General features: G+C 34.1%; 3 protein-coding genes across 4 annotated transcripts in view; 1 reads left to right on the top strand and 2 right to left on the bottom strand.

Moving 5' to 3' along the window:
* The first annotated feature begins 791 nt into the window (after nucleotides 1-791).
* Nucleotides 792-4,651, top strand: LOC138318486 (uncharacterized). Its single transcript, XM_069260891.1, has 4 exons — nucleotides 792-950; nucleotides 2,246-2,314; nucleotides 3,101-3,187; nucleotides 3,707-4,651. Exons 1-4 carry the CDS (start codon nucleotides 861-863, stop codon nucleotides 3,770-3,772), a joined length of 312 nt encoding a protein of 103 aa, XP_069116992.1. The 5' UTR covers nucleotides 792-860; the 3' UTR covers nucleotides 3,773-4,651.
* Nucleotides 4,652-6,406: 1,755 nt separating this feature from the next.
* LOC138319665 (actin-binding Rho-activating protein-like) lies at nucleotides 6,407-6,853 on the bottom strand. The gene has a single exon (XM_069262812.1). It carries the CDS (start codon nucleotides 6,851-6,853, stop codon nucleotides 6,407-6,409), a length of 447 nt encoding a protein of 148 aa, XP_069118913.1.
* A 13,136-nt stretch (nucleotides 6,854-19,989) lies between these two features.
* LOC138318487 (inactive tyrosine-protein kinase 7-like) overlaps nucleotides 19,990-27,696 on the bottom strand; it is a 125,239-nt gene continuing 117,532 nt past the window's right edge. Inside the window, exons 14-17 of one of the 2 annotated variants that reach the window (XM_069260893.1) lie at nucleotides 26,790-26,960; nucleotides 26,022-26,267; nucleotides 25,564-25,796; nucleotides 19,990-25,174 (exon numbers count right to left, since the gene is read on the bottom strand). In XM_069260893.1, the coding sequence (XP_069116994.1) occupies nucleotides 24,578-25,174; nucleotides 25,564-25,796; nucleotides 26,022-26,267; nucleotides 26,790-26,960 (1,247 nt within the window). In that variant the 3' untranslated portion in view covers nucleotides 19,990-24,577. Of the gene's footprint in view, nucleotides 25,175-25,563; nucleotides 25,797-26,021; nucleotides 26,268-26,789; nucleotides 26,964-27,696 lie in introns of both variants that reach the window. The other variant, XM_069260892.1, reaches the window with a different exon arrangement.

Genomic DNA, 27,696 nt, shown 5'->3' on the forward strand with positions numbered 1-27,696 from the left:
TTTTGGATATTCTAACCAAGTTTGACTCTTTTACTATGAAATTTGAGCAAAAAAATGCTCATAAATGTGTCCGCTAAACCTGCCTATATTATTCGGTTTTTTTTTTTTTAAATTTTTTTTTTTTTATTTTTAGAGTAATATAATTCACAACTTTTGTAAAGGACCTTAAAACCTTTATATCTATGAAGAATATGTGATTCTACCACATCTACATAAATGTATGAGTGGAGAAGATTTTAGACATTATAGTCAATTTTACCCTTTTTTGGCCCCTCCCACAGCCCCTTGGGAATGGGGACCATACAATTCACAATTTTGATTGGCTTTATGCCTTAGAAGGTTTGTGCAAAATTTCATTGAAATTGCTTCAGCAGTTTTGGAGAAAAAGTCGAAAATGTAGATTGTTTGCGGACATACGATGGACGACGCATGACGGACGACGGACAAAAGGTTAAAATGCGATTAGAATATGTCACTAAACAGACAAAAATCGGTGATAGAGAAGTTCACTTGTACACTTTTTAATTATTTTTTATTTAATTTATCTACTTGTATAAAAAAAAGTTTCTTGGATTTCTTTTTAGAAATAGACAAGGACACTACGCGGGCGTCCTTGACTGTCCAAGGTCAGCTAAACCTGCCTATCAATTAGGCTTTTTATTTTTTTTTGTCTAATATGTATAAGGCAAAAAAAAATGTCTAATAATATATAGGCAGGTTCAGCGGATTAGACTGTCCAAAGCAATCCCAAGTGCGTAACGTTACAGATCCGTATTTCTTATCCGGAAACTACTTTTTGTTTATAACTTCATAAAATGGCTGCCCCCATGATGTGACATTGGTGCTTTGTGTTACACAACATGGATCGGTTCAAACGGTCATCATTTGGACAAAGTTATTACAGATTTACAACCAGATACAGAATATTTCTTGATGGATTGCCATTCATGGTAATTGATTAGAACCAGATTATGTCATAACTGTTACCCTAACGTTACATGTATTTCATCATCTTCGACTTTGGTTATTGACTTATTAAACGTTCGTATATCACGGAATGTGCGAATTCAGATCACTAAACATGTGTTAGGGAGTTTCTTTTTAATATACATTCCACGTGCTGTGATTAAATTGGATGTTGTTTCTCGTTTTGTGTGGACCTGTCGTCCTTCAAGTACTCGTTCAGTCGTGTATGATTCGGCCCTTTATTTATTAGCGATCATTTATCATCATTATGGCAGATCTCCCAAATAGACTTCAATATGATGCGTTCTCGCAAATATATATATTTTTTCGCTATTGAAAGGACACTTGATGTAGAGCTTGTCTTAAAATGCAAGGGAGATAATTGCGGGCCCATCAAAATGTATACAATACACACCTACAGTAGGCACGTACAAAATGTATACATGACTACATGTACTATGTACATGACTACATGTACATGTACATATGTTTGTTATGGTTCAGTTTACTCTGGAAGTGATATATGGAAGTGGCGAGTTCGTTTTGCTCAATGGTGGTCATGTGTTTAGTAATGTCCAGTTTTTATTGGACATCTTAGTTTATTGTGCGAATAAAATGTCATCATTTTCGCAGATGTTTTGGCGGCTCTTGTCATTCCTTCCACTTCTCCACAGTAGACATGTTTGTTTTTCAAATCCCACCCACTCCATGTATTTAGTGTAATTAATCGTCAAGTAGGGATGGCGGGGAGATTTTGTACAGTAATTTAGGTATGTTTTATAATATATATAAGATTTATCTACATAATGAACTTATTTCAGTCATATTTAATGGAACCTAATGTACATAAGTTCAAATAGTGCATCAGAAGATATTTCATACTTAATGTATTTATTGGATGATTGAAGTTATTATATTTAATGCAGTGTATGTTTATTATGTGTCATGAACAATTTATAACCAGATTTATAGTAGGAGAATGGTTTACAGGCCTTATTTAATTATCATGCCTATTCATTTATTTTTCTATAAAGCTTGCTTGACAGTATTACTGTGTGCATGTGCTGTTGTGAAGTGTAATATGTTGTGTACATTTTGTCACATGTGCATTGTCAATGCTTGTCTTTTAATAATAGTAATAAATTCGGCCAAACCTTTTCTTCTTGTTTGTCTTATAATACTAGTAATAAATTCGGCCAAACCTTTTTTTGATGTTTGTGCCTTGTTGTTGGGTCAGTGTTATTTGTTTTTTGTACTGGAGTACTTTCTGACTTTTCAGATGACGTTGCTTGTGGGAGGTCTGCTGCTTACAAGGTTTACAAAGAAACGCTATGTTCGGGATGATATGGTAATTAGAAAAACATCTATTTTTATGATCAGAATAAATTCATAAATAAGTGGATATTCCGATAAGAAATGTGGTGTAGGGGAATGGAGGTGTACATGTGGCGGTATTGTACCAGACCAGGTGTCTCAATCATAAGAGCATCTATCTAGTGGTCAGAAGTTCTGGGGTTCCATCCTGGTCTCGCTACTATAATTTTCTCCTCTCCTGTAACAAATTGATGACATGCTTGCCACTTTATATAATACTCTTGTTCAAGATTTGGGAGCTCAGTATAGTGTAGGTCTATATTTGTATTGTTGTTGCTTCTATGCCCCCCTCCTCTTCATTAATGATAATAAAAAAAAAAACAATGTAATTTCTAGTGTATGAGAGAGTAAAATGCCAGAATGGAAAAAAATTGGAGAGAAGGAATTTACATGTACAGTATATGTAGCAAATTTAGTTTTTGTTTAAACATTGTTTGGAAAATAAAAAATTAAATAAAAAAACAACATTATATCTTCTAAAAAAAAGAAATATTAAAAAAAAAAATGCTGTTGTTGCTGAAAAGACATTACATTTATGAGTAAAAGTGGTCAGAAGTGTGATATATTTCCTGCAAATATACAGACAAATGTATTGTTTAGTTCCAAACATTAAAACCATTCCATTAATACAAATTTTACATACACCTGCAGCCTGACTTGGAGACATGTTGTCGAGTGAAAACCTGTATATACATGAAAATCGCTTATATGAAACTGAACCTCTTTTTCTTTGTATTAAAAGTTAATTATCTTGTTTCAGCGAGCACCCACCAAAGAGGAGATGTTGGAAGCAGGAATCGATATAGATACAGACCTAGCATCAGCTAAGCTGGAGGAAGAATTAAGGGTATGTCTATGGTAGTCAGAGTTTTGTGATATTGCTCTAATTTAGGCAAAATATCATTACACAACTTATGGGGTGGGTGTATTGTTTGATCACTGTAGGTAGAACTATACCATCAGGGGAGATAACCTCTTCATGTAACTCATTTTACTTTATCCATTGTTCTGCATGAATATTGATGCACTTTTTAAGCAAAAGACCTAGCTATCATTTTGTGCTCTATTAATCACCTTTGTCAAAATGGAGACATAGTAACTGTCAAAAGATTTGTTGGTGATATTCTTTGTCATTTAAAGCAAAGGGATTGTTTTGAGGTTTTGATATGATTCTGCCAAAATGAAATTGAAATACTATAAAAAAAAAGATTAACTCTAAAATTGTAAAGAATATTAAAGAAAGTTTTTTTTGTCTAGTGATTGGATTTTTAAGTTTCAATGTAATCTCTGCTGTCAAGTAATAACTGTCATATCGCTATATACAACATGTTGTATGTACTACATTATGTACTTTCTTTTTTTACAGAAAATAAAGGAATCACTGGATACAGAGAACTGGGAAAATGTGCCCCTTGAGAAGAATAAACGGTAAATAGCCATGACCTTAGTAGTAGACAACCTTGACCCTGGTTATAGAATCTACAGGGGTGATTGAACTTTGAACTACAAAGTATTATATCCAGACCACAAAGACAGAAGATTATGATAGAAATTTATAATTTGTTTTATATTTCAACTACGTCGCTGTGTGAATGATTGCTATACATGTATATGGAATGTATCTATAGAGCCATATTTTGCATTTGTTGGTGTGTTTACATAAATCACAGTGACAGTGCTGACCTCGACTATGACCATAGATGTTTACAAGATACAACACATTGTGCTAAACTAATTAGAAAATAGAACCCTAGATCAAGGTAATTAAGTTTATATCCGTCATCACAAAGCAATTTTCTTATATATATCTATTATTGATTATGGAAGCCTGAATACATGACCACCGTTGATGATAGGAAACCAAAATGTGTTTTTTATCTACCATAATTGTTTCAAAAACATCTATGAACTTTTATTTATTCAGTGGACAGAAAAGCATTTGGCCAACTAAAGCAATTCCTTGAAATAATTGTAGAACTGCTGATTCAGTAATTAGCTGATGGAGTTGTTCTATCTTTGTTTATTTCCAACCAGGGCTGTATTTCTGATATGACTATGAATATGAACATCCTAACATGTGTTTTGTGTGTTTAACTTAAATCATGTGACAGAGAGAGTCATGAAAATGGATGGGATCAGTGGAAGCAAGCTGTGCCAATTATCTGATCTTTAATTTCCATGCTACCCAATGATAAAGGTATTTAATAGATGATATGTGTGCATTTAGTTGTTTGATGTACCTGGTATGTGAAAGGTGATAGTGAAAGTTTATGTGGAAGCTGAAATAAATGTTGTTTTTTTAAACTTTAAAGCATTGAAGATTATTTGTTATATCTTGTCAGATACAAAACTGAAAATGTCAGACAGATCTACAACCTTAAATGCTAGAAAGTCAGCTGACCTACATATTTCTTATATGTACAATATCATGTATAGAGCTACTTCTTTCTATGGCTTGCAGTGCTTTGCAGCCCTTATATATTTGTAATAAAGGGAGATAACTGATAAATCAGAATGCATGCTTGTAATACACCTTTGTCACTGCTGATCTGCTACTTAACCAGGAAGTATCTAAGCAAGGACATACCCCTAATTACAAATTCAGAGAATCTTTGGTTTTATTAATTTGTGTAAGGTTACATAGACTATTAGAGGAAAGCCAGAGTACCCGGAAAAGAGAAAAACCACCTACCAGCAGTCAGCACCAGGCAAACTGCCCCACATGGGATTCGAAATGGCGACCCAGAGGTGGAGGGCTTGTGTTAATATGTCGAGACATCTTAAACACTCTGTGACTGCGGTATCATTCAGAGTGCCAAGCATAAGGTAAAGTAAAGAATTTGTTGGCCAACAATTGTATTTTTGTTTTGTTTAATTTTATGAGAGATGCTCTGATGACATAACTTGGCAAATTAATGTTACTGCTTGCCACTTTTACCCTGTTAAATACATGGGCAAAATAAAAAAGTAAAAAATGGATTTTGGGACAAACAAGACATTTATTGCATAGTTTTGGCTTATGTAAATGTGAATATAATATTGCATACAGCATAAAAGGATCACAGTCATTACACATGTAAAAATAAAACAATCTTCATCCTGGCCAAACCTCTGTACTCCTACAGAACAAATCTTAATTATGTGACAGCAAGTCACAATAAGTCTAAAACAGAGGGATATATGCCAGAGCAACAACGAAAAGTGACAAAAATGCATGTAATATGAAAAACCATACAGAGTTCATTACGACAAAGATTTACGGAACTCGCCTTGATGAGACCAGGATTCATCTGGGTCTCATGAAAATTTTGAGGACATGTTTACATTTCTTTGTATTGGGATTCATAAAAAAAATTAGTGTTCATGATGATTGTCGCCATAAATACATTTTTATCACAACCCGAGTGACAATGATTATTATATAACTGTCTTATACTACATACAATATCTCATATGTAAGACACAGAATATAATTATATAATATAAAAAATTATAATGTGCATAGATGAAACATTAGAAATACTTTAAAAAACACAATAATTATTTGCATAGAAAAACATTCCACCTTTCTTATTTTCTTTGATAACTGATTTGATACTGTTAACAGCATCTTAAACTTTCATGTAGTACTATATATAAAGATGTTTTGTTTTTATTATTAAATCATTCATTCATTAGCAAGCTTTTTAGTAAGCTTTCTAAATAACTGTTCAAATTTGAAACTGATAAAAAGCCTGACTGAGAAGCTTGCTAGAACAAACCAATTAGTTTGGCCAGACTGACTAAATATTGAGTCATATTCAAATAAAAAATAATGAAATTTTATCACTTTTATCACATTTGCAACAAAAAATAAATAAATAAAAGGGACTTAAATTATAGTGGCATGGAATAGCCATCACAAACAAGCAATTGTGTTATTTTTATGATTGCAAAAGAACAACCAAATGGATTCTGATTTATCAGAAATACTTCCATATGTTAGTACTTACAAGGTGAAACAAAGGGAAGTCATAACTGATAAAATGAACCAACTGCTGAAACTCTTGGATGCTGTAATAGCAGTCTAATCAGATTTTTTGGGTAACATATACAATGTAATTATAACATCATCATCTCTCCTCTGATACAGCATCTCACCCTCAAAATCCAGCAACTTCTGCTTGCGTGCCCTCATCAGCATGCCCACCAATTTGTTGGAGATGAGCGTATAAGCCTCAAACAACTGACCAAAGGATATTGTGTATACTCCATCAGGTTGTCTCTCTCCAAGATTAGTGATCACACCACACAACTCGATCACTTCACCGCTGATCAGCTCGCCAGCCATTTTACCCCGGTACTCGGTCTTGGAGCCCTCCACAGGGCGTCCATAGCGAGGATCATCCTTGCTTAGAGCTTGTCTGTGAGAGGCTCCAGCCCAATTAGAGAATGGATTGATAAGCTGTTTTTGTTTGTGGTCATCTTCTCGCTGTTTCCAGATGGCAACATTCTTTTTTATTTGAGACGCCATTTCCTCATCATAAGATACAACTTAGGTCCTGTTGAAAAAAAAATTTAACATGTCTCATGTTTTAGTTAGTCAGAAATACCCATCATTCATAAAAAATTCATAAAGCTTTATACATTAAGCGGTAGTGAAAATGTACTGAAACAAGAGGCCCAAAGGGCCTTAACGGTCATCTGACTACCTTGGCAATAGTAAAATTAATTATATATGGTGTCACTTTTTCAGGACCATGTCAGGATCATTTTCAATTTCTTTCAACAAATTTTATTTCAAACAAGAGGCCCAAGGGCCTTAAGGTTGTTGGCTCGGCCGATTTTGAATGCGCCCGCATCATAAACCAACACGAGTGTCGTATAATTTTTTCGCAAAATTAATCCCAAAATGTATTTTCAAGATGGAGGCTGTGGAGGCCATCTTGAATTTTAGATCGACCCAAAAAATAACAACACTTTGTCGGGACCATGTCAGGATCATCTCATGCAAGTTTCAGCCAAATCGCACCGGTAGAACTTGAGAAGAACTTCAAAATGTGTTTTCAAGATGGCGGATGTGGCAGCCATCTTGGATTTCGGATCGACCTGAAAAATAACAACACTTTGTCGGGACCATGTCAGGATCATTTCACGCAAGTTTCAGCCTAATCGAACCGGTAGAACTTGAGAAGAAGTTCAAAATGTGTTTTCAAGATGGCGGCTGTGGCGGCCATCTTGGATTTCGGATCAACACGAAAAATAACAACACTTTGTCGGGACCATGTCAGGATCATTTCATGCAAGTTTCAGCCAAATCGCACCGGTAGAACTTGAGAAGAAGTTCAAAATGTGTTTTCAAGATGGCGGCTGTGGTGGCCATCTTGAATTTTAGATTGACCCAAAAAATAACAACACTTTGTCGGGACCATGTCAGGATCATTTCACCCAAGTTTCAGCTAAATCGCACCGGTAGAACTTGAGAAGAAGTTCAAAATGTGTTTTCAAGATGGCGGCTGTGGCGGCCATCTTTGATTTCGGATCGACCCAAAAAATAACAACATTTTGTCGGGACCATGTCAGGATCATTTCATGCAAGTTTCAGCCAAATCGCACCGGTAGAACTTGAGAAGAACTTCAAAATGTGTTTTCAAGATGGCGGCTGTGGCGGCCATCTTTGATTTCGGATCGACCCAAAAAATAACAACATTTTGTCGGGACCATGTCAGGATCATTTCATGCAAGTTTCAGCCAAATCGCACCGACAGAACTTGAGAAGAAGTTCAAAATGTGTTTTCAAGATGGCGGCTGTGGCAGCCATCTTGGATTTCGGATCGACCCGAAAAATAACAACACTTTGTCGGGACCATGTCAGGATCATTTCACGCAAGTTTCAGCCAAATCGCACCGGTAGAACTTGAGAAGAAGTTCAAAATGTGTTTTCAAGATGGCGGCTGTGGTGGCCATCTTGGATTTCGGATCGACCCAAAAAATAACAACACTTTGTCGGGACCATGTCAGGATCATTTCACGCAAGTTTCAGCCTAATCGCACTGGTAGAACTTGAGAAGAAGTTCAAAATGTGTTTTCAAGATGGCGGCTGTGGCGGCCATCTTTGATTTCGGAACGACCCGAAAAATAACAACACTTTGTCGGGACCATGTCAGGATCATTTCATGCAAGTTTCAGTCAAATCGCACTGGTAGAACTTGAGAAGAAGTTCAAAATGTGTTTTCAAGATGGCGGCTGTGGCGGCCATCTTGGATTTCGGATCGACCTGAAAAATAACAACACTTTGTCGGGACCATGTCAGCATCATTTCACGCAAGTTTCAGCCAAATCGCACCGGTAGAACTTGAGAAGAAGTTCAAAATGTGTTTTCAAGATGGCGGCTGTGGCGGCCATCTTGGATTTCGGATCGACCCGAAAAATAACAACACTTTGTCGGGACCATGTCAGGATCATTTCACGCAAGTTTCAGCCTAATCGCACTGGTAGAACTTGAGAAGAAGTTCAAAATGTGAAAAGTTAACGCACGGCGCACGGCGGACGGCGGACGGCGCACGGCGCACGGCACACGGCGGACGACGACGGACGAAACATGATGACTATAGGTCATCCTGACCCTTCGGGTCAGATGACCTAAAAAAAACCTTACAATGGGAAAAAAGGAAGCTGAAGCATGGTTTATTAAAATAATTTACTTAATATACATTATTGACAAATGGCCAACATAATATATATACAGTAGAGGTTACACAACAAGTGGTTGTTGGATATGGAATTTATTCAACACGAGTGAGTTATTTTTTTAAAAGTTACAAAAGACACTCGCTAAAGCTCGTGTCTTTTGTAACTTTTAAAAAATAAATTTAATGTTTTAGCATAGAAGTGTATAAAATGTGACGTTCGTATAGCAATAGCTTGACAGCCGATGGGGGCTGAGAAAGACTGTACAAATAATCAATACTTATATACTCAAGTTCCTGTGTTCGAACTATCTAACTATTGAACAAGAGATCCAAGAGGGATTTTGGTGCCCACCAAAGAATGATCTACGTCTGACAATGGAAAGATGGATCTTTTCTCTGCTTTTCAAACTTTTTCTGCATACTACTAAATATGAAATTTGAGAAAGATCCTTTGAGTACTTTCTGAGATATATAACAGTAACCAACTTCCATTATCAAAATCCAAGATGGCCAACAGTCGGACATCTTATTGAAAGATCTGTCCAAAAATGCAAGATGCACAACTAGACCCCTAGTGGAACATGCACATGAATTGAGACAGATCCCGTCAGTCCTTCTGAGAAATAGCTATAGCAGTAACATACTTGAATTATCAAAATCCAAGATGGCTAACAGTCAGCAATCTTGTTGACCAATCGGTCCAAAAATGCAATATGCACAACTAGACTCCTAGGGAAACCTGCACATGAAATTTGAGACAGATCCCGTCAGTACTTTCTGAGAGATAGCTATAACAGTAACAAACTTTAATTATCAAAATCCAAGATGGTGGCCTGTTGGCAATCTTGTTGATAGATCAGCCCCAAAATGTTATATGCATAACTAGGGCCCTAGGGTAACCTACATATACAATTTGAGACAGATTGCTTCAGTACTTTCTGAGAAATAACAGTAACAAGCTTCAGCTATCAAAATCCAAGATGGCCGCCTGTCGGCCATCTTGTGCACTGATCCGTCCAAAAATGCAATATGCACAACAAGACCCCTAGGGGAACCTGCACATGAAATTTGAGACATATCCCTTCAGTACTTTCTGAGAATTAGCAATAACAAACTTTAATAGTCAAATAGTTGACCGACGGTCCCAAAATGCAATATGCATAACTAAGATCCTAGGGGAACCTATTTGTAAAATTTTAGAAGAATCCCTTCAGTACTTTCTGAGAAATAGCGGTAACAAACATTAACTATCAAAATCCAAGATGGCTGCCTTGCGGCCATTTTGTTGACCGATTATTCCTAAAATATAATATGCACAACTAGGGCCCTATGGGAACCTACATATGAAATTTGAGAAAGATCCCTTCTTTACTTTCTGAGAAAAAGCAGCAACAATGTGAGTAACAAGAAATGTTATTTAAAGGACAGACAACGGACCACGGACGAAAAGCGATTTGATCTGATGATGGTGAGCTAAAAAATTAAAGGGCAATTACTCTGGAAATGTCATGAATCAATACAAAAAAATAAAACTCACATAAATGATAGTGATTTTTTTATATAATTTAAATCTGTTAAATTAACGAGTTATAATTATGTTCACGATTAAGGTTTGTCGATCATATCAGTCAGTGTGATAAATCTGCAAATAAATAATATTTGTATGAAATGCCAATCATGTTGGAATACAAAATAAAATATAGACAATATTAAAACTACAGACGTTAAAATGAAGAAGGGAAGCAACTCTAAATACTCGATCGTGCACATGCACGTACGACTTGTATAATACGTTAAAGCAATATTGTAAACAGTCAATAATTCATATCACACGAACTGAAAACGGTTATGATGTAAAATTAAACACGTATACACTGTATTTGCCACCTACAACTTGAATGATCTCTGAGGAAACGAGCCTACGTCAAATCCTGTGTAGGGGAGTGACTAGTGTAGGAATATTTCACGGTGATGGACACATCCGGATCTTTGTCAGACGGAAAATACCTGCTTAAATTTGTAAAGGCGGCGCGAAAACTACTTTCTAATTTCCAACCTTTATCGTGATTACGCACTTGTTCCTTACGTATTAGTTAGTGTCATACTGTATATATTTATCGATTACACTGCACACGGATTGAATTTTCAAAAGTAAGCTGTAATAACCAGAAACATACATGTATTAATAGCTATATCAAGGATTTACAAGCTTTAGCACGTGAACACTGGACAAATGCCTACATTTTTACCGTATGCAGAATAGTAGGCCTATTTAATCAGAGATGTATGAGCCAGAACATGTAGATACACATATCTGTAAGAGACAAATTATTACCGCTGTACATACAATGTATCAGTAGAAATTTAAATCTCTGATATTAATAAAAAAAAAACACTTTAAAGCGAATTTAAAAGTGTATAGTTCTGATTACAAACAGGGATTTACAATCAGAAAATGATTTAAGTACGTGTACGGAGTTTTGTCAAAAACGTGAGAGGTCGCGGACCGCGTATCGGTCTAGATCTAAATGATGTACTTATAACATGTATAAGTTTTTGAGATTTCCCTTCTAGTAACATTTGGAATGACATGTATGATTTATTGTTGGTAAACAGTTAATTCCTAATCCAAATTTAAAGACGTAATTATAGGCCTAATTGGCCTTGGCGTCAAAGTACTTGCAGAATATTCAATAATTTCGGAAATGTAATTCTATATACAATGATCTTTATCAGAAACGTATATACATATATATGTATATATATTGCTATCTTTATAAACATACTGTAAATAAAGTCGATATAGCGCCGAACACAGAGTGATCGATACACGTGTTCTATAAATAGATACGTGTATCAGCAGCTGAAGCAGTGATAGACCGCGCAGCCTGAACTCGCCATCACACATCTGCTTGTGGCGAAAAACAGCACATTACATAATAGGATTGTATTAGAATTAATAAGTATTTTGCCAAAAACAACTGTGAGTATTCCGTGACTAACAGATACAGTGATGGAGAAAGATGAGAACACGCGAAACGCTTCAGGTCCAGGGATGAAGGGATCCAGCTTCTCCGCCGACAAAAACAAAAACAAAATGGCGGCGAAAACAAACAAGAAATGGGTTCGACTAGCCACGGTTCTAGCCTATGTTTTATCCGTCTCATTGGCAGCCATTGTGTTGGCGATATATTACAGCCTGATTTGGAATCCCGAGCTAAATAAAACGGCGACGACCATCACCCCGGCGTCAGAGACGGGCGGTAGTTTGACCGTCAATGGAACGTCCATGTCGGAGACTTCGTCTTCTCTTCCTACCACCACCACCACGACATCTAACTAATGTTACAGTAACGTTATGATCAGGTATATATACATGTTCTCTTGGGCATATTGTATTTATTAGTTTTACTGTGTCTTCTGCGGTGATTTTTGGTTAAAGTATCTCACTAGAAATACATTTTTTTTTAATTTGCCTACTGCGTCAAGGTTCCGTATTCCGTCTTAGCATATTTTAGAGTTATCTCCCTTGCGGACAGGTACCGATTATGACGTAATTGTATCCTTTATGAGCAAAAATGCATAGTTTTCAGGAAAAATGACATTATGGGTTCTACACTAATAAAAACATGACATACAACAACCGGTTCCTACAAGGGCCCTATATATATATATACACATAATATACACAAACAGTATTCACTTTTTTTTGACATTATATGATTTTGACAATGTTATAGTTCTTTTATATATATATATATATATATAAAAAAAAAACCATTTTGTCTTGCAGATATTAATCAAACTCTGAAAAAGCTCAACACAGCAAAAAGTTTAGGCAGTACAAAATGCTATAGCAGAATCATACATATTTAGCTTCGAATTCTGTCACAGTCAGACTGTATTGATGTTGCTGTCATAATTATGTAAATATTAATAAGCTATATATATATATATATTGATTATTTTTCAACAGGACCAGCTGGACTGGAACAAACTACACAAAATGAGGATGAATTTGATTGTATGATTATTGTAACAAGTCTGCTTCTTACCAATTGACCATCATGTTCAAGCAAGATCATTGGAAAAGGTCAAGGTCATCCAGAAAAGGTCATTGAATCTGGATCCTGCATTTACAGGGTCATCATTGACAGAATGGCCACTAGTCCACAAGTTCAATTCTTCACATGATGAATTCATCTATATATGTACTTTAAAAATCATTTGACCAATTTCATATAGATATTTTGATGACCTCATTTTAAGCTTATTTAATTTTAATCTTTATTAATATGATTAAGTTTATTTCAAATATTTTATTGATATTACTTAATTACAAATGCAAAACATTTAAAATCAAAGCGAATATTTCAGTTGAAAAATAAACCTTAAAATTTTGTTTGAAATGACAAAGATTAGATAATATCATTGTTCAAAGTTGTCCAAGGTTGACACATATAGAACTCATACAATTAGCAGATTATTTTACTTGTCTAGGTTGTTTGGCTCATCCACATTTCTAGCATATCAATTTTTTTTTTTTTTTTACACATTATATAGGTAAATTGTTAGATGGAATGTTGACCACACATTATATAGGTAAATTGTTAGGACAATGTTGACCAATCTCCTCAATATTAGTGTACACTAACAGTTTGCCCAAGACTTTTATGCATGCAAAAGGAATCAAATTCAGATCCAAGGGAAATACTCTTGGTCATTATATTTAAAGATTTAAAAAATATATTAATTAGTGTTATGCTGCATTATTATATAAATACTACCTGCTTTAGAGGGTGACAGTGCCTAGTGTCACCCCGAGGATATCACTGTCACCTGAGGCGAAGCCGAGGGGTGACGCTAGGCACTGTCACCCTCTAATGCAGGTAGTATTTATTTTATTATACCAAAATTCTAGAAACAAAACTAGTTTTCAAGTATTTGCAATATATTGAAAAAATTTTAACTGATTTTAGCAAAAGTCGAACATTCACCGTTGACAGTAGAATAGCATATCAGCTTCTACTCAGTAGCGCTAACCATCACTGCATTATAAAAAAGAATACTCACAATAAGCATTTAGTGAAAATTCTTGTTGTCTTGTCTCCTGCGTTTGTTTAAATCTTAACGTTTTTGTAAATCTCAATGAATTTTGGTTTTGTCCCGTCGTCTGTTTACAACATTAGCAACGTCACGAAGATGCTTGAAATCGCATGTCTTCTGTTCACCTAATCACCGACGGGTTCATTAAAACCAACATATAGCGCTTTGACAGTAAGCGAAAAGGCGTGAACGGAAAGCTCCGTCCTTAATATGATATTTTTATTGATAAACAGACTAATTTGGCAAAACTATTACTAAATAGCTCCAGATAAATTTTGAAGCGTTGCTTCAAAAAACAAAGATGGCGTCGAAATAAGAAATGAGTGCGCATCTTTTTCGGGTGGTTAATATTTTGCACTGTCAAAAATACACTATCACCCGTTGCTAGGGGGTTGCTACGAACGTGTCTATTGTTTCCTATTGTTCTAATGTTACCTACCGTGTGATAGTGTAAAGTACCAAATATCTCTCGACCAATCAATGCAGGATTCTCACTTGAGGTATAATAAACATGCATAATATTTGTATATTGATAATGGTCAAATCTCTTTTTCTTATGGCATTGAGACCATGAAATGCAATCATGAACCTGAGATATAGTAATGAATGTTTCATTCAGTCAATCAGTTACAGATTATCAAGTTTGACTATTTTCATGAATTGGGTATTTGACTATTTTTATGAATTGGGTATTTGACTATTTTCATGAATTGGATATTTATTGTTGGTTACTAAAAAATTTCAAGATTAATTTTAATCAACTCTCCCTCCCCTGAATAATTAATTAATACGAAAGTGACCATAGAGATACTGAAATGTCCACTTGTTTTTGTATCTATTCTAGTATATATTGATTGACCATGATTGAATATGTATTCTTTTCTGTTGTCACTTATAAGTTGTATTTTATTTATTGTAATATTTTAAGATGATATTTGCATTGTTATTTGAATAAGATTTTCATTTCATATCATGATATGAATGAAATGTTTTTATGCATAATAACTACTTTGTATGTACAGTAGATTATATTGTATGGATGAACAATTGTGGAAAAAAACTGTACATTATGAAAATGCCTAAGAATTATTGATTATAATATATTTATGAAAATATTAAACCTTTCCCAAATCAATATTGTATTAAACAGTAGCTTTATAAATATTAAGACGGTTTCTACAGTTTGTCAGGTTTATTTTATAGATCATCTGTGTTCATTAATTATATGAAGTACTGATTTTATTCTTGCCAAATTTTTCGTTGCCAATAGAAAACTCATGTGTTTGCTTGGTTATAAGAGTGAAGTGATAGTCAAAATACATCTTGTTATTGTAATTTATCATGCCACTACACACACAATTGTAACTTCCATCTGTGTATTCAAAATGTCTACAAATTAGCTGGATTCTGATTGCTGGGTTAGATGCATGAGATTTTTTCATCAACATCACAGATTAAAGAGATTTCTGAATAGTTTCATTTTAAATGGTTTCCATTAATTACAGTTATATCATTGTAATTTATTGATTATTCTGGATAAGTGTACTTGAATTTTTTGAGAAATGTTTCGTTGGAGTTGAGTTATATAAGTTTAAATGAAGGAGGTTCTTGTGTAGCTTTAATTTATTTGCGATCCCATGGCTAGATATTGGCCCCATTACAGCTAACAATTGTTACTTTTATTTTAAGTCTCATGTTTTTATTTCAGTTATTTATTTTTGTTTTTTTAGGATGTTCTATACTTAGAATATTTTTTGTCACTTACTTTTTTCTTTTATGGACTTTTTGTACTGTATATTTTTACACTATATATTTATATAGCTATGTATTATAAAGACTATTTGAAGTACTAGAAAATTCCCTCCATTTTTTTTTTTCATTATGCTGAGTTTTTGTAATCAGGTATTGGTTGTTAGGTTATGAAGTCATTTCCACAAATATTATGATATTATTGACAATCAATACCTGTTCACATGAGTAGAAAACTCAGTATGATAAAAGCAAATGAATACATACTCAGATTTTTAGTCAAAATACTTTATCTCTCTTTATACAAAATTCTTTTAAAACATTTTAACTAAACATGACTGAATCAAAGCTTTTATAACACATGTTGATACAACCAGAACACGGCTTCTCAAAAATCGTCATAAACATGTGCTTAGATCCATGATCACATAATACAAGTCAAAGGAGATAAGTTTAGCATAACTTGCTCATGCTTATAGTTATTGATGTGGTAACACTTCACTAATTATATGACTACAAAATATGATCTCAAGGATCTCATTTGGAAATTGATTGTCAAACATTGTCAGTCAAGTATAGACTGGCCAACAGACCCTAAGTTATTGACACGATTCAATTTTCTCTTGAGAACTCTAATACTAGATTATCTGCCCTTAGCTTGAAACTTTGAAATTAGAATATTTAACATATCACAGAGACAAAAAATTATTGAAGTCAAATCTTTAGTGATATTTTTGATATTCTAGAGTCTGGTGGCCACTTTACCTCTAAGCCAAGTAGTTATCTTGTCATGATGGTTTCTTTAAAGTTATTCGAGTGATCTCCCATCAAGTGGGTAATATATTGAAAAGGTAGCGTCTCACCCAATAGGGTATATACACTGCAATATAATATTGGATGTTTGGTTTTTTGTGTATCTTAAACATACAAATATAACGAACATAAATCATATATACGTATACTGTCTCTAAATCTACAGAACTTTTTGATTTTTTGATTATGACAATGCATAATGTTGCCCACTGTTAAAAATTTTCTGAATTCACTCTATTTCTTAAGGCACTCGATCCACAATACATAAAATTATATACGTAACTAAAGTGCCTTCTTTAAGTGTAGCAATCTTGTAAACTGCTCTTCACCACAAAATTTTACTGCAGTCGTAATCATTTGTCAACTAAAGACATCTTCAAATTCTTCTTCTTTTCATTAGTTGACTTTTTATATTGAATACTTATATAAGTCAACTAAATATCTGAAGAACAAAAAGAATGTCATCAAAATACTGTACTTTGAAGTGAATCCATATTTTTGTGAACTTAGCTATTATTATTACAGGTATTTGATAATGTTTAGTGATATCAGTTGTGTAAGATGGTTGTTTGATACTTATTTATTCTATATAACGCAGACTCGAGTCTATTGACCAAGATTGATCTTCTAAATTCCAGTGACAATGAACTTAATGTTGTTTAGTTACAAAATAACTAGAGTATTGTACCTACTTTTTGACTTCATAAAGCATATCTGAAGGGATGTAATGTTGTAGGTACACATGGTTATCTTATTAATGTATTATGGACGCTATTTAAATTTTCTATGTGGACTGTACATGGAAATTAGTCACAACAAAGTAAGAAAGTTTATATCTGAACACGAGAAAATTTAAATCAAAATTTTAAATGATTATATATACACACTACCAAAATGTTATTATCAGTATAAAGTTATAATATGCATTTTTAATTTTCAAAGATCAACACTTATATATCTGTACAATATAATGATTTTCACATATATTTGTATTTTCCTGTGCTTTATATCTTACATCTTTGCATTGGTTGAATATCTACCCGTAGTCACACACCCAATTATTAACAATTATTTGCTCTCTCTGCGGTATTAGTAATTATCTCCCATTAGATAAGGTACAACTATAATCTGATATTTTTACCTGTAACTTTTCAGTGATTACCAGTGTTGTACACTATACCAGTATATGGTGCTATTAAGAAAGTTTTCCAAAGATAAAATTTTGTGTCTGGAACATGAAATTGTTAAAACACAATTATATACAGTTACCACAAGCCCTCCACCTCTAGGTCGCGAGTTTGAATTCCATGTGGGGCAGTTGCCAGGTACTGACTGCTGGTTGGTGGTTTTCGCTGGATACTGCGGCTTTCCTCCACCAACAAACCTGGCACGTCCTTAAATGACCCTGGCAGTTAATAAGACGTTATACTAATAAAACCCAACCCATATACAGTTAAACTAAACGAAATTGTCAGTCACATAAAACCATTATTTCTGATTTTTTTCAAGTATGAAATTGAAAACTTTTGAAAATGTTACATTGTGGCAGAATTGAACGTAAGACTACATGTATGTGTGTTTGAGTCCTGGCACATTTGAAATTATAGCGACATGTGCTATTCGATATTAATTTCCTTACACAACACAACCTATGCATCTACTGTATAGAGATCATGTTAGCATAAGCAAATGTCTTATAAGAAATGTTATATGATCCATTCATGCCCTTAGAGGCACCCCATTCCTCCCCTTGTTTTTTAACATGAATAATGATTATATATTATAACTTGTCAAAACCGACCTTTGTCAAATCTTTTAGTGCCGTAGGTAAATGGGCCCAAAATTTGACCTTGTGCAATTGATGTCTAGTAATAAGGAGTTAAATAGTGAAATATATTGTACACAACTTATTTCTGTGATTTCTTGTCCTTTAGAAATGGAATAAGGGACACTTGTTTGAAATTAGCAGATACATTTATAGCTACAAATCAACTCTATTGTAGACTGTTAGATATGTAAAAGATTTTGTTTTATATTTAGTATTGTTAACAGTTACATGTGCATATATATATGCAATATTTTGTCAAGTGAATAAAGATGTTCTGTTTAAAAATCATCTTTTGATTGTTATTATCTGAACTTAAAACATATGTGAGCTACAAGTGGTTAGAACAAGAGCCCTAAAATTGGTCAGGACAGGGACTCTTTGCTTCAGTTCACTCCGTCAGTACTGACAGAGTGGTCAAATTCATACCCAATAAATTGTGTACCAAGAGTCAAGGGGAGGTAACTCTACCAAGTGTTGAAATAGAAAAAAAAAAATATCAAAAGTAAAGCAACATTCACAGCTATAGCCATGTAGAGTATGCCAGGTTGTGGTGGGGGAGGAAAGCCAGAGTTACCAGGAAAAAAATATTGATGGTCATCCCCAAGTAAATGCCATCCCTGCCTCCAGGCCTTAAAATCAGGACTTTGATGTAGAGATAAATTACTGTTATACAGTAGAATGTCAGGTATCCTTCTCTGGTTGAAAGGAACATGTACTCCGTTGGGAAGGTGAAATGTTTGCTATCTACATATAACTTACAAAGGAAGAACACTTTTCTACTGGTGTAGAAGAGCAGAGAAATGCATGTTCCATCGAGCACCCCAATCAGTAATCAAACCCTGGTCTCAATCTTGATAAACTCAAAGGCTATATTGACAGAGTCAAAGACACAAACTCCATCAGCTAATTAACAGAGACTATATCTAATACTGAACAAATCTGTCGGCCTTCTTGTTATCCAATGTAATATACATAATTAGGCACCCATGGGAATCTACATATGAAATTCTAGTAGGAGACTTCCAGTACTTTCTGGGAAATAGCGATAGCAAGACTTGTTTATGTACCACGCACAAAAGGTGATTTGAATAGCCCACCATCTGATAATTATGGGCTAAAAACACCAACCTAAAGCCTATAACAGGCAGACGGTTGCATGTGAGCTGTAAACTTGTAATTTAGATGTTGGTGTGTGAAACATGGCATATTTAGAAGGGAAGATGAAGTTTCCAATATCTTCCCCTTAATAGAAAGAAGGGATTTTGCACTATTATCAGGTCCTTTCAGTCTCTATTGAATGTCAAAGATCAACAATGTCTGATTGTTTTAAACATTTAAAGGTGTTCACCAAGTCCCCAAATATTAAATCATGAAAAGGGAGACAACCATGTTTTTAAACCAAAAAAAATATTCATATGATTTTATGTACATGTACATTTTAGTACATTGATGGAAGAAAATTAAAAACAAATAACAAACTAATCAACTTTTGGGCCTGTTTTATTAAACAGCAAAATATAGCCAGCGATTTGATGATGCGATTCCATAAAGACATAACGATACACATTAAAATGAAGATAATAGCATTTGTATCCTAACATAACAATATATCTGTCTATACAGTAAGCAAGTTTACCTAATACAGTCTGTAGGCTTAGGACAGAAGCATTAATATCCTTAAATATTTAGGATGACCTCCTCAAGGGGGATTACTCTATATACAATACATGTATAATAAGTATTGAATAGGTAGAGGAATTCTCTGAAGAACCCTGAATTTAGAGCCAGTTATAGAAGTTTTATATCAAACTTATGTCATGCCTGGTTGTTTAAGGAGTTGTATTGATATCGAAAATATATCCAAATTATGTATCATTAAATGTGCTGCAATTATTAATGAAACTTTATCATCTTTATAAATCCTATTTCTTTTTCCCTTCAACTTTTTTTATATACCTTAATGTTAATAATTTAAAAGTGAAAAAACCTGATTGCTAAGTATCTTATACATAATAACCCATATAAAGAGAACATTGTCTTAAATTGCTTTGTTTTGGCATTGTTGAATCTCAACAATGTTAAATGGCATGGATAAAGATTTCCAATGTGGACTAAACATCTAATATCTTTCAGGCCTATAAAGGTTTCTGACTTTGTCTGAATTTGCTGGTAAAATCATCTGTATGTAATGATATATATGAACTTATGAACAGGCAAACATATTCATGAATATGCAAATAAAATAGTATCATGATAATGCCAAGTTTATGAATATGTATGTTGCAAATAATCACTCTCTATTCCACATTCATACCATTTCCAGGTACATTGTATAATGAAGATGTATTTACTGCCAATATCAATGTGATCCTTAAATTACACCATGATATATATGATATGGAATTCATTATGTAATGAGTATACAAATGAATGTTGATTTTTTAAAACAATCATGAATATTCATCAAAGATATTTAAAACCTTTTAATGCAGACATACTAAATATTCATCACCACATTTCTCCTATCACACTTAATATGATTTATGAACTAATTCAGATGGTTATGTCTATTTAAGGATGAAAATGCAAAGACAGACAAAGTCAACATTTCATTCTCGTTTTATTTTTTCCTCTATGATAAACTTGATGAAGTTACACATATGGTACAGTAGCACACATCATATATAATTAGGATTCCTTAAGTAAATGCAGCAATAATCTTACTAGCAATATACAGCCAAGGGAATAGAAGCTCATAATTTCATCTCAAAACAATAATAAAAAATAATTTACTCACATTTTCAATGTAAATAAGGCAGTTGTACCCTGACTCCCATCTTATGCCCCACCCACCCATCTTATGCCCCGCCCATCCTTCAAATAGGTCCCTCGTCACCCTTTAATCTAAGAGTGGAGCCCTTAAAAAGCCCTGTAATGTCATGTATATGTTCAGATGAAATAACTATTGTTAAAAAATGTTTAGGGCAAGTTAAATTGAGGAAGATTTTCATTGGAACTGATATTGCAGATGGTATAAAAACAAAGAACAGAGAATGACAATCAAAGAAGGAAAAAAGTTCTCAAATATATTATATTAAATTGATCAAATGTGCATTAAACTATAGGGCCGTACAGATATTGTTAAAAGTAAAGAAATAATGTAGATACTTAGGGACATACATTTGAAAAACCATCTCATGAATAAAACAAATTATTGCATTTAGTAACTTATATGTGTTCAACAAAAGTTGTTAAAAATTCATGTCTTTACAAGCGGAACTGATTTAAAACTAAAATGAAACTAAATTGAATTCTCATTACCAGGCATATGATCAATTTAAATATATAACTGTATGTATGAAAAGTGACATTTTATTGTCGTGTACAATCTAACAAAGTGATGTGGTACAGTCAAGTACAATCTAATGAAGAAACCAAAGACAGTAAGGAAAAGAATATCTTCTATAATATCACATGAAAGACATAGGAAATCATTATCTTGACTTCAACATTTATTGGTAACTATAATTGAAACAGGTTTTTTGAAACAGCTCTAATATACTTTAATTTGTAAAAAAGATCACAAATTTCATGAAACTAACAAATTCTAAAAAAAAAAAAATTAACAAAGATTCAATTTCACTTTTTTGTTTTGTGTGCTAAGTGATAATCAAAACCCTATTCAATGTAATTTTATGCTTATTAACATCATATTACACTGAAAGTTAGCTGAATTTGTACTGTTAGCAGATTGTCTTTTGTCTAAATATAGCTATACAGAATACCAGGTTATCAACCTGTGAGTATTACATCACAAAACTGTATACTGATTTTAAATTTCATAATGAACTCTTCAAGGCTTAGCATTTAAACAAGTTCATATTATTTCCCATTGGTGAATGAATCTGAAAAGTGTAAACTTATTCCAACAAAATATAGTTCCATACACTTGTGCAGTAGACAGAAAGTATTGCACATGTATGGTACGTTATAAGCTCGGGACTTTTGGACGACAGTAACATCCATCGTTATCTATTTCTCTACCTACATATCACACGGCCTCAAATAAGGTGTTGACAAATATAATTCAACATAAACTCCAGACTTCACATCATATAAGCTTCAACAGGACCAAACACATGGTTAAACATACACAACTCAAAAACATCCGCCATTCCTGTGGTATCCATAGCAACAAAATTGCTACTTTTTAAAAATATTTTTTTTCTTCAAAGCGATGCAAAATGCTGTAAAATATGCAACTTTCATTGTGAATAAATTAAGTTTTGATGATTGCTTTTAAAATTTCAATAAAGATTCAACAACATTTAATGTACGTTTATCATTTTTATTGCTTCATGAGCTAACCATAAATATTTGAAGGCCTTCAGATCAACAAAAGACTGTACAGACATTATATTTCATACAAAAACTATTTTTTTCTTGTTTTTTTTGTAACTTGTTTGTGTTTTCAAAATATGAAAATAATTTGTAACAGAACTACAAGCCAAATTCAAATTTGCATAGATAAACCAATGATATAAAGAGTGCATGATGTAAAATGCACAAACTTAAAATTTTAAGCGTTGCTGCAGTTGAAAGTGATGGAAGCAGAACTGATGAATAGTTACCACAGAAAGCAGATGTTTCAGTACAAAAATTAGCCTTTCTATGGATTTCTCTAAAGCCAGAGGAACTATAGTCACATTGCAACAATAACAGACTACAGATAATAAATAACAATTCTACTAACACTTTACACTTTTACATTTTAAATGTAAATCATATAAGTACAGATATTGAGGAATTCACATGTAAAATTTTGAATGATTTACTACTCAACACTCTTTAACATTGTAAGAGCATAACTGATTGGTCCTTTCACTTAACCAATGAGAGAATTATCCTCTCATTCAACCAATGAGTGATCCTCTCACTTGACCATAAGATAATATTTTCTGACTCTAACAATGGAGTCTTAGGTCAATTGAAAGAGAAACATTTACGAACAGAAGAGTTTGAAATCTAACAAAATTTTATATTAGAATGCCTGCAGAAGTTATGTACATAACATCCACTAGGACATATTTCCCATTTTTAAGGTACAGGAATGAATGGACAGAAAGCTGAAAATGCATTAACTTTATAGATAAAGCCTGATCCTCTTGGGACTTAAACTGTTCCAGTAAAATAGCAACTTTCCTGGACGCTCGATAGTCACATGGATGCTTATCATAAAGAAATCATTGTTCCCCTTCAAACTTTATTTGAAATGCCATCACTGTAGTTAAGGAAATTATGATAGTGTATCTATTGAACCTAAAACAGTTTTCCTTTGAGGAAATCACAGACAGTCAATAATACCTCAATAATGAAAATAATACTGTACAATATATATACGGAGAAAATGGAACGGATGATAAATATGTTATTGTTGACGTTTCTGAAGTGTAATTTCAAGCATTTCAGCCTGGCAGAATATCAGACTACCAATATTTGATGACATATCATATATATTATCAATATATTAACAGTTTAATATCACCAACTAGTAACTACATCAAACGTTGTTCGCGCTTTAAGGCTGGCTGTAGTTATCTTGGTGATAGGGACAAAAACAGTTGGACGTATTGTGATGTCAGATGGACAGATGACGACCCTGCTATTGTGCGATTTGGACAAATTGCTCTTCATAGTTTGACAAGCAGAACTAGCCGCTTATTTCCAGCAATGCTGAGCGTTAAGCTGGCGTGACACCAACATTTTTTCCCCAGTGTCCTGTTGTTTTCCCTTTCACCATGTCTGTCTTTAGAGATACTCTGTCTTGCCTTGAAGATAAATTTGCCATCCGCTCATCTTGATATTCAAGAAATAAGTCTTTTCTTGGAACAGATGGACAGATTTTATTATCCGGCATTATATAGACAAAGAATGAATGACAGATTTCTGTCAGACATATAGTACAGATACTGTACAAAAGTGTCATGACGAAAAACTAACAAAAAATCTCACTGAACAAAAAATGTTGAAACAGCAGTATGTTAGCATGACCTCGGAACTTTGACCTTTTTCAGCTTTTATTCATACTTGGTTGCACTCCTGTTATGATATCACCTATGTATATGCAAAGTTCACTGAACTGTGGCCTGTCCCGAGGACTTTCATTCACGCACTTGCGTATCAAGTCTGTGATTTCCAATGGACAGAGCTCTGATGATATATCCAACTGGAGATCTCTCACCCTCAGTCTTTTTAAAACTTCCTCATTTGACATACTTAAATATGGCAAGTCTGCTAGATGAAACACCTCCCAAACGAAAACTCCAAAAGACCACACATCACTTTTTGTGGAATAGTCATTTTCCAAGGCGGCCTCCGGGGGCAGCCATCGGAGAGGAATAAGGTTCTGATGAATGTTGTAATACTCGGATGCGTAAGCATCTCTGCACATAGACATACTTGACAGCTTCAGACTCAAGTTTGACGTTAGCATCACGTTTCGCGATGCCACATCCCTGTGTACGAATCTGTGGTTGGACAGGTGTTCAAGGGCTAGCGCCACCTGGTGGCACATGTTGAGTTTCTGTCCCGTGGATAGAGGTGGCACACGATTAATCCGTAGTCCATTGTCACTGCGTGTAGCCAGCAAGTACTGCTTCAAATCACCCTGGAAACATCAAGGAAACAATTATTACTTAGTCTGTAAAGGTTATTCAGTTTTCAGAACAATTGATATTAATGTGAATATTGGCCAAGACATAAACACAAGGAGGAACCTCATTCTCTTCATCAAGTATCCAAGGAAAAGCCACAGGTGGCGCCATCTACCTTTCCATGTTCCATAAGAGATGCAGGCCGACAAGCAAAAAGTAAGTCAATCGATCAAAGATAAATGTTGTCATTTCACTCATTATATTCTAATCAGCATTGAAATAAATTTGTGTAGTAACAAATTTCGTAAGTGTATTTGTATAAAAATGTTGTGTTTAAATGCAAATTCAAGTGTAAATTCTTATTCAAATTACTATATTTCAAATCAATGTGCACAAAACTTACCCAATCACAATATTCTGTGATCATGAAATGTGGTTCCACTTCACGGCAGACGCCCAGCAGCTTTACGATGTATGGATGGTCTAGCTTAGCAAACATATCCATTTCCTGCTTAAACTCGAAGTAAAGTTGTTCGTCCTTGATGAGCAATGTTTTGACAAGGACAAGAGTCTCTGGTTCACTGTCACGTATACCGCGTGCTTTTGCAAGGAAAACATCGCCAAACGAACCTTTTCCTACAAAAGAGGAACAACAATATTAAATCATAACTTAAAACTGTTTTCTATCAATTCGAGGATAACAACACAAAGACGACTAAAATCAAATCAACATCATCACATAAGGAAAACATTAAATCTTTTTGGCATATTCCATGAAAACAAATAAACCCTTTTTAGCATTGTTAGTTACTGGACTGTTCAGACCTGATATGATTTCAGGGAATCTACATCACCACCTACCAAGCATGCCAAGGGTCTGAAGATTTTGTCGTGGAAACTGGAGTCTGTCATAGCTACCACGTCGACTACGCGCATGTGAGGGACACTGGGACTGAGACTGGGAGGAGTGGGACGGCTGTGAGGACATTCCTGATACATGGGACCGATTATCACTGTCACTACGGAAGGGTGTCCTCGACTCGCTGTCTCGATCCTTCATCAGTAATTCATGCTGCTCCCGGCTAATGTCTCCGTTCTCTGACTTTACTGTAAATATCACAATTATTCTTTACTGTTGCATTTTGATTAGAGTTATTTGGTCTTGGCACTTGTGTTTGAGAGTACTGGCATTAAACTGCAAGTGAAAATGTTCTCTTCTGGTACAAAGTTGCGACAAACAACTAATATCTACTCGATTTTAATATAATTTGATCTGCATAACAGAATATGAAATATGATAAACTATTATGTTTGGAGAAGAATCCATATAAGTTCTAGTATTTTTCTGCTTATTCTCTTTTTGAATTATATCAAACAGTATGCAAAGTACCTAGTTAATGTCAATCTTTAACAATCATATGGGCAGGAGGGAAATTCTATTTTTTTTTCAATGTCAAGCTAATTTTTGGAGACTATCGTTATTGAACCTTTTTCTATCTTGATGTTATGAAAGAAATATTCAACTGTAATTAGGGTCAATTTTCCCGTTTGTCTGAGGCTCTATCAAGGTAGTAAGACAGTCAAGAAAATACTCCCAAAGTCCAATTTAATCTGTAAGTCTTTACTTACCAAGAGATTTGCGGTTTCTTCTCTGCATGAGCATGCGATAACTACAGAAGGCGGTCAGTCCTATGACCAGAGCCAGATACGCGGCCGCACTACAAACAGCTATAATAATCGTCTTCATCATGTCGAAGCCTTCTTCATCGTCTTGTTCCGCAGACTTTGTGTAGTCATTGGCTGCTGAGAGAAAAGATAGATAGCAAATTACACAGGGAACTATACCATAAAAATCAGAATTCACATTCTTTCAGAATTAAGCTGTGATGTTGAAATTTCTTTCTGCAAATTTTAACGATTAGTCACAGGAAAGTATGGAAATGTTTTTAAGTAACATAAAATGTTTGGTTGTTTATAATAAAAGTTTCTACCAACAGTCTTCATCAACTTTAAGATTACTTGTATTAATTAAAGATTTTGAATTACAGTCTCATTATTTGTTTAAAGTGAATTTTCATCAAGTTTAATATTTCAGCGATTTGACCTCTTCACCATGAATATCAGAAGTAAATCATGTAAAACAACTCTTCCATTCAAGTCAAACAAAAGCTTGTAATCTATGAAATACCATCTAAGGTAACTATATTGCAACATACATGAACATTTCCTAACTATCTGATGGTTTTCTACTGGAACTTCTAGTGTTAAAGAGCCAATGAACAGAACACTTTCAACACAGGGTCACATAGATGACCTTTTGCACCATCCAATCAGTAAGCAGATAAGGGAATGTAAATTGATAAATGTGATTTGAGGGTTCAAAGGTCAAGCAGAGACCACTACAAAACTACGACCTTTCCATGGAATAATAAGATATGGATGCATTGCCAGTTTATTCTGTTAATGTATAAGTGTTTATCAGGATCCTGAGCAATCTCCCTTCTTAGGATATCCTTTTCATTCACCTCAATTTTTT

Source organism: Argopecten irradians, chromosome 3, assembly GCF_041381155.1.
Source record: "Argopecten irradians isolate NY chromosome 3, Ai_NY, whole genome shotgun sequence".
NCBI lineage: Eukaryota > Metazoa > Mollusca > Bivalvia > Pectinida > Pectinidae > Argopecten > Argopecten irradians.

Bases quoted from the DNA above. Each gene is read 5' to 3' on its own strand.
- LOC138318486 (XM_069260891.1), top strand. From the start codon at position 861: ATGGATCGGTTCAAACGGTCATCATTTGGACAAAGTTATTACAGATTT. The intron at 951-2,245 runs GTAATTGATTAG...CTGACTTTTCAG, and splicing joins TTGATGGATTGCCATTCATG to ATGACGTTGCTTGTGGGAGG. The intron at 3,188-3,706 runs GTATGTCTATGG...CTTTTTTTACAG, and splicing joins AGCTGGAGGAAGAATTAAGG to AAAATAAAGGAATCACTGGA.
- LOC138319665 (XM_069262812.1), bottom strand. From the start codon at position 6,853: ATGGCGTCTCAAATAAAAAAGAATGTTGCCATCTGGAAACAGCGAGAA.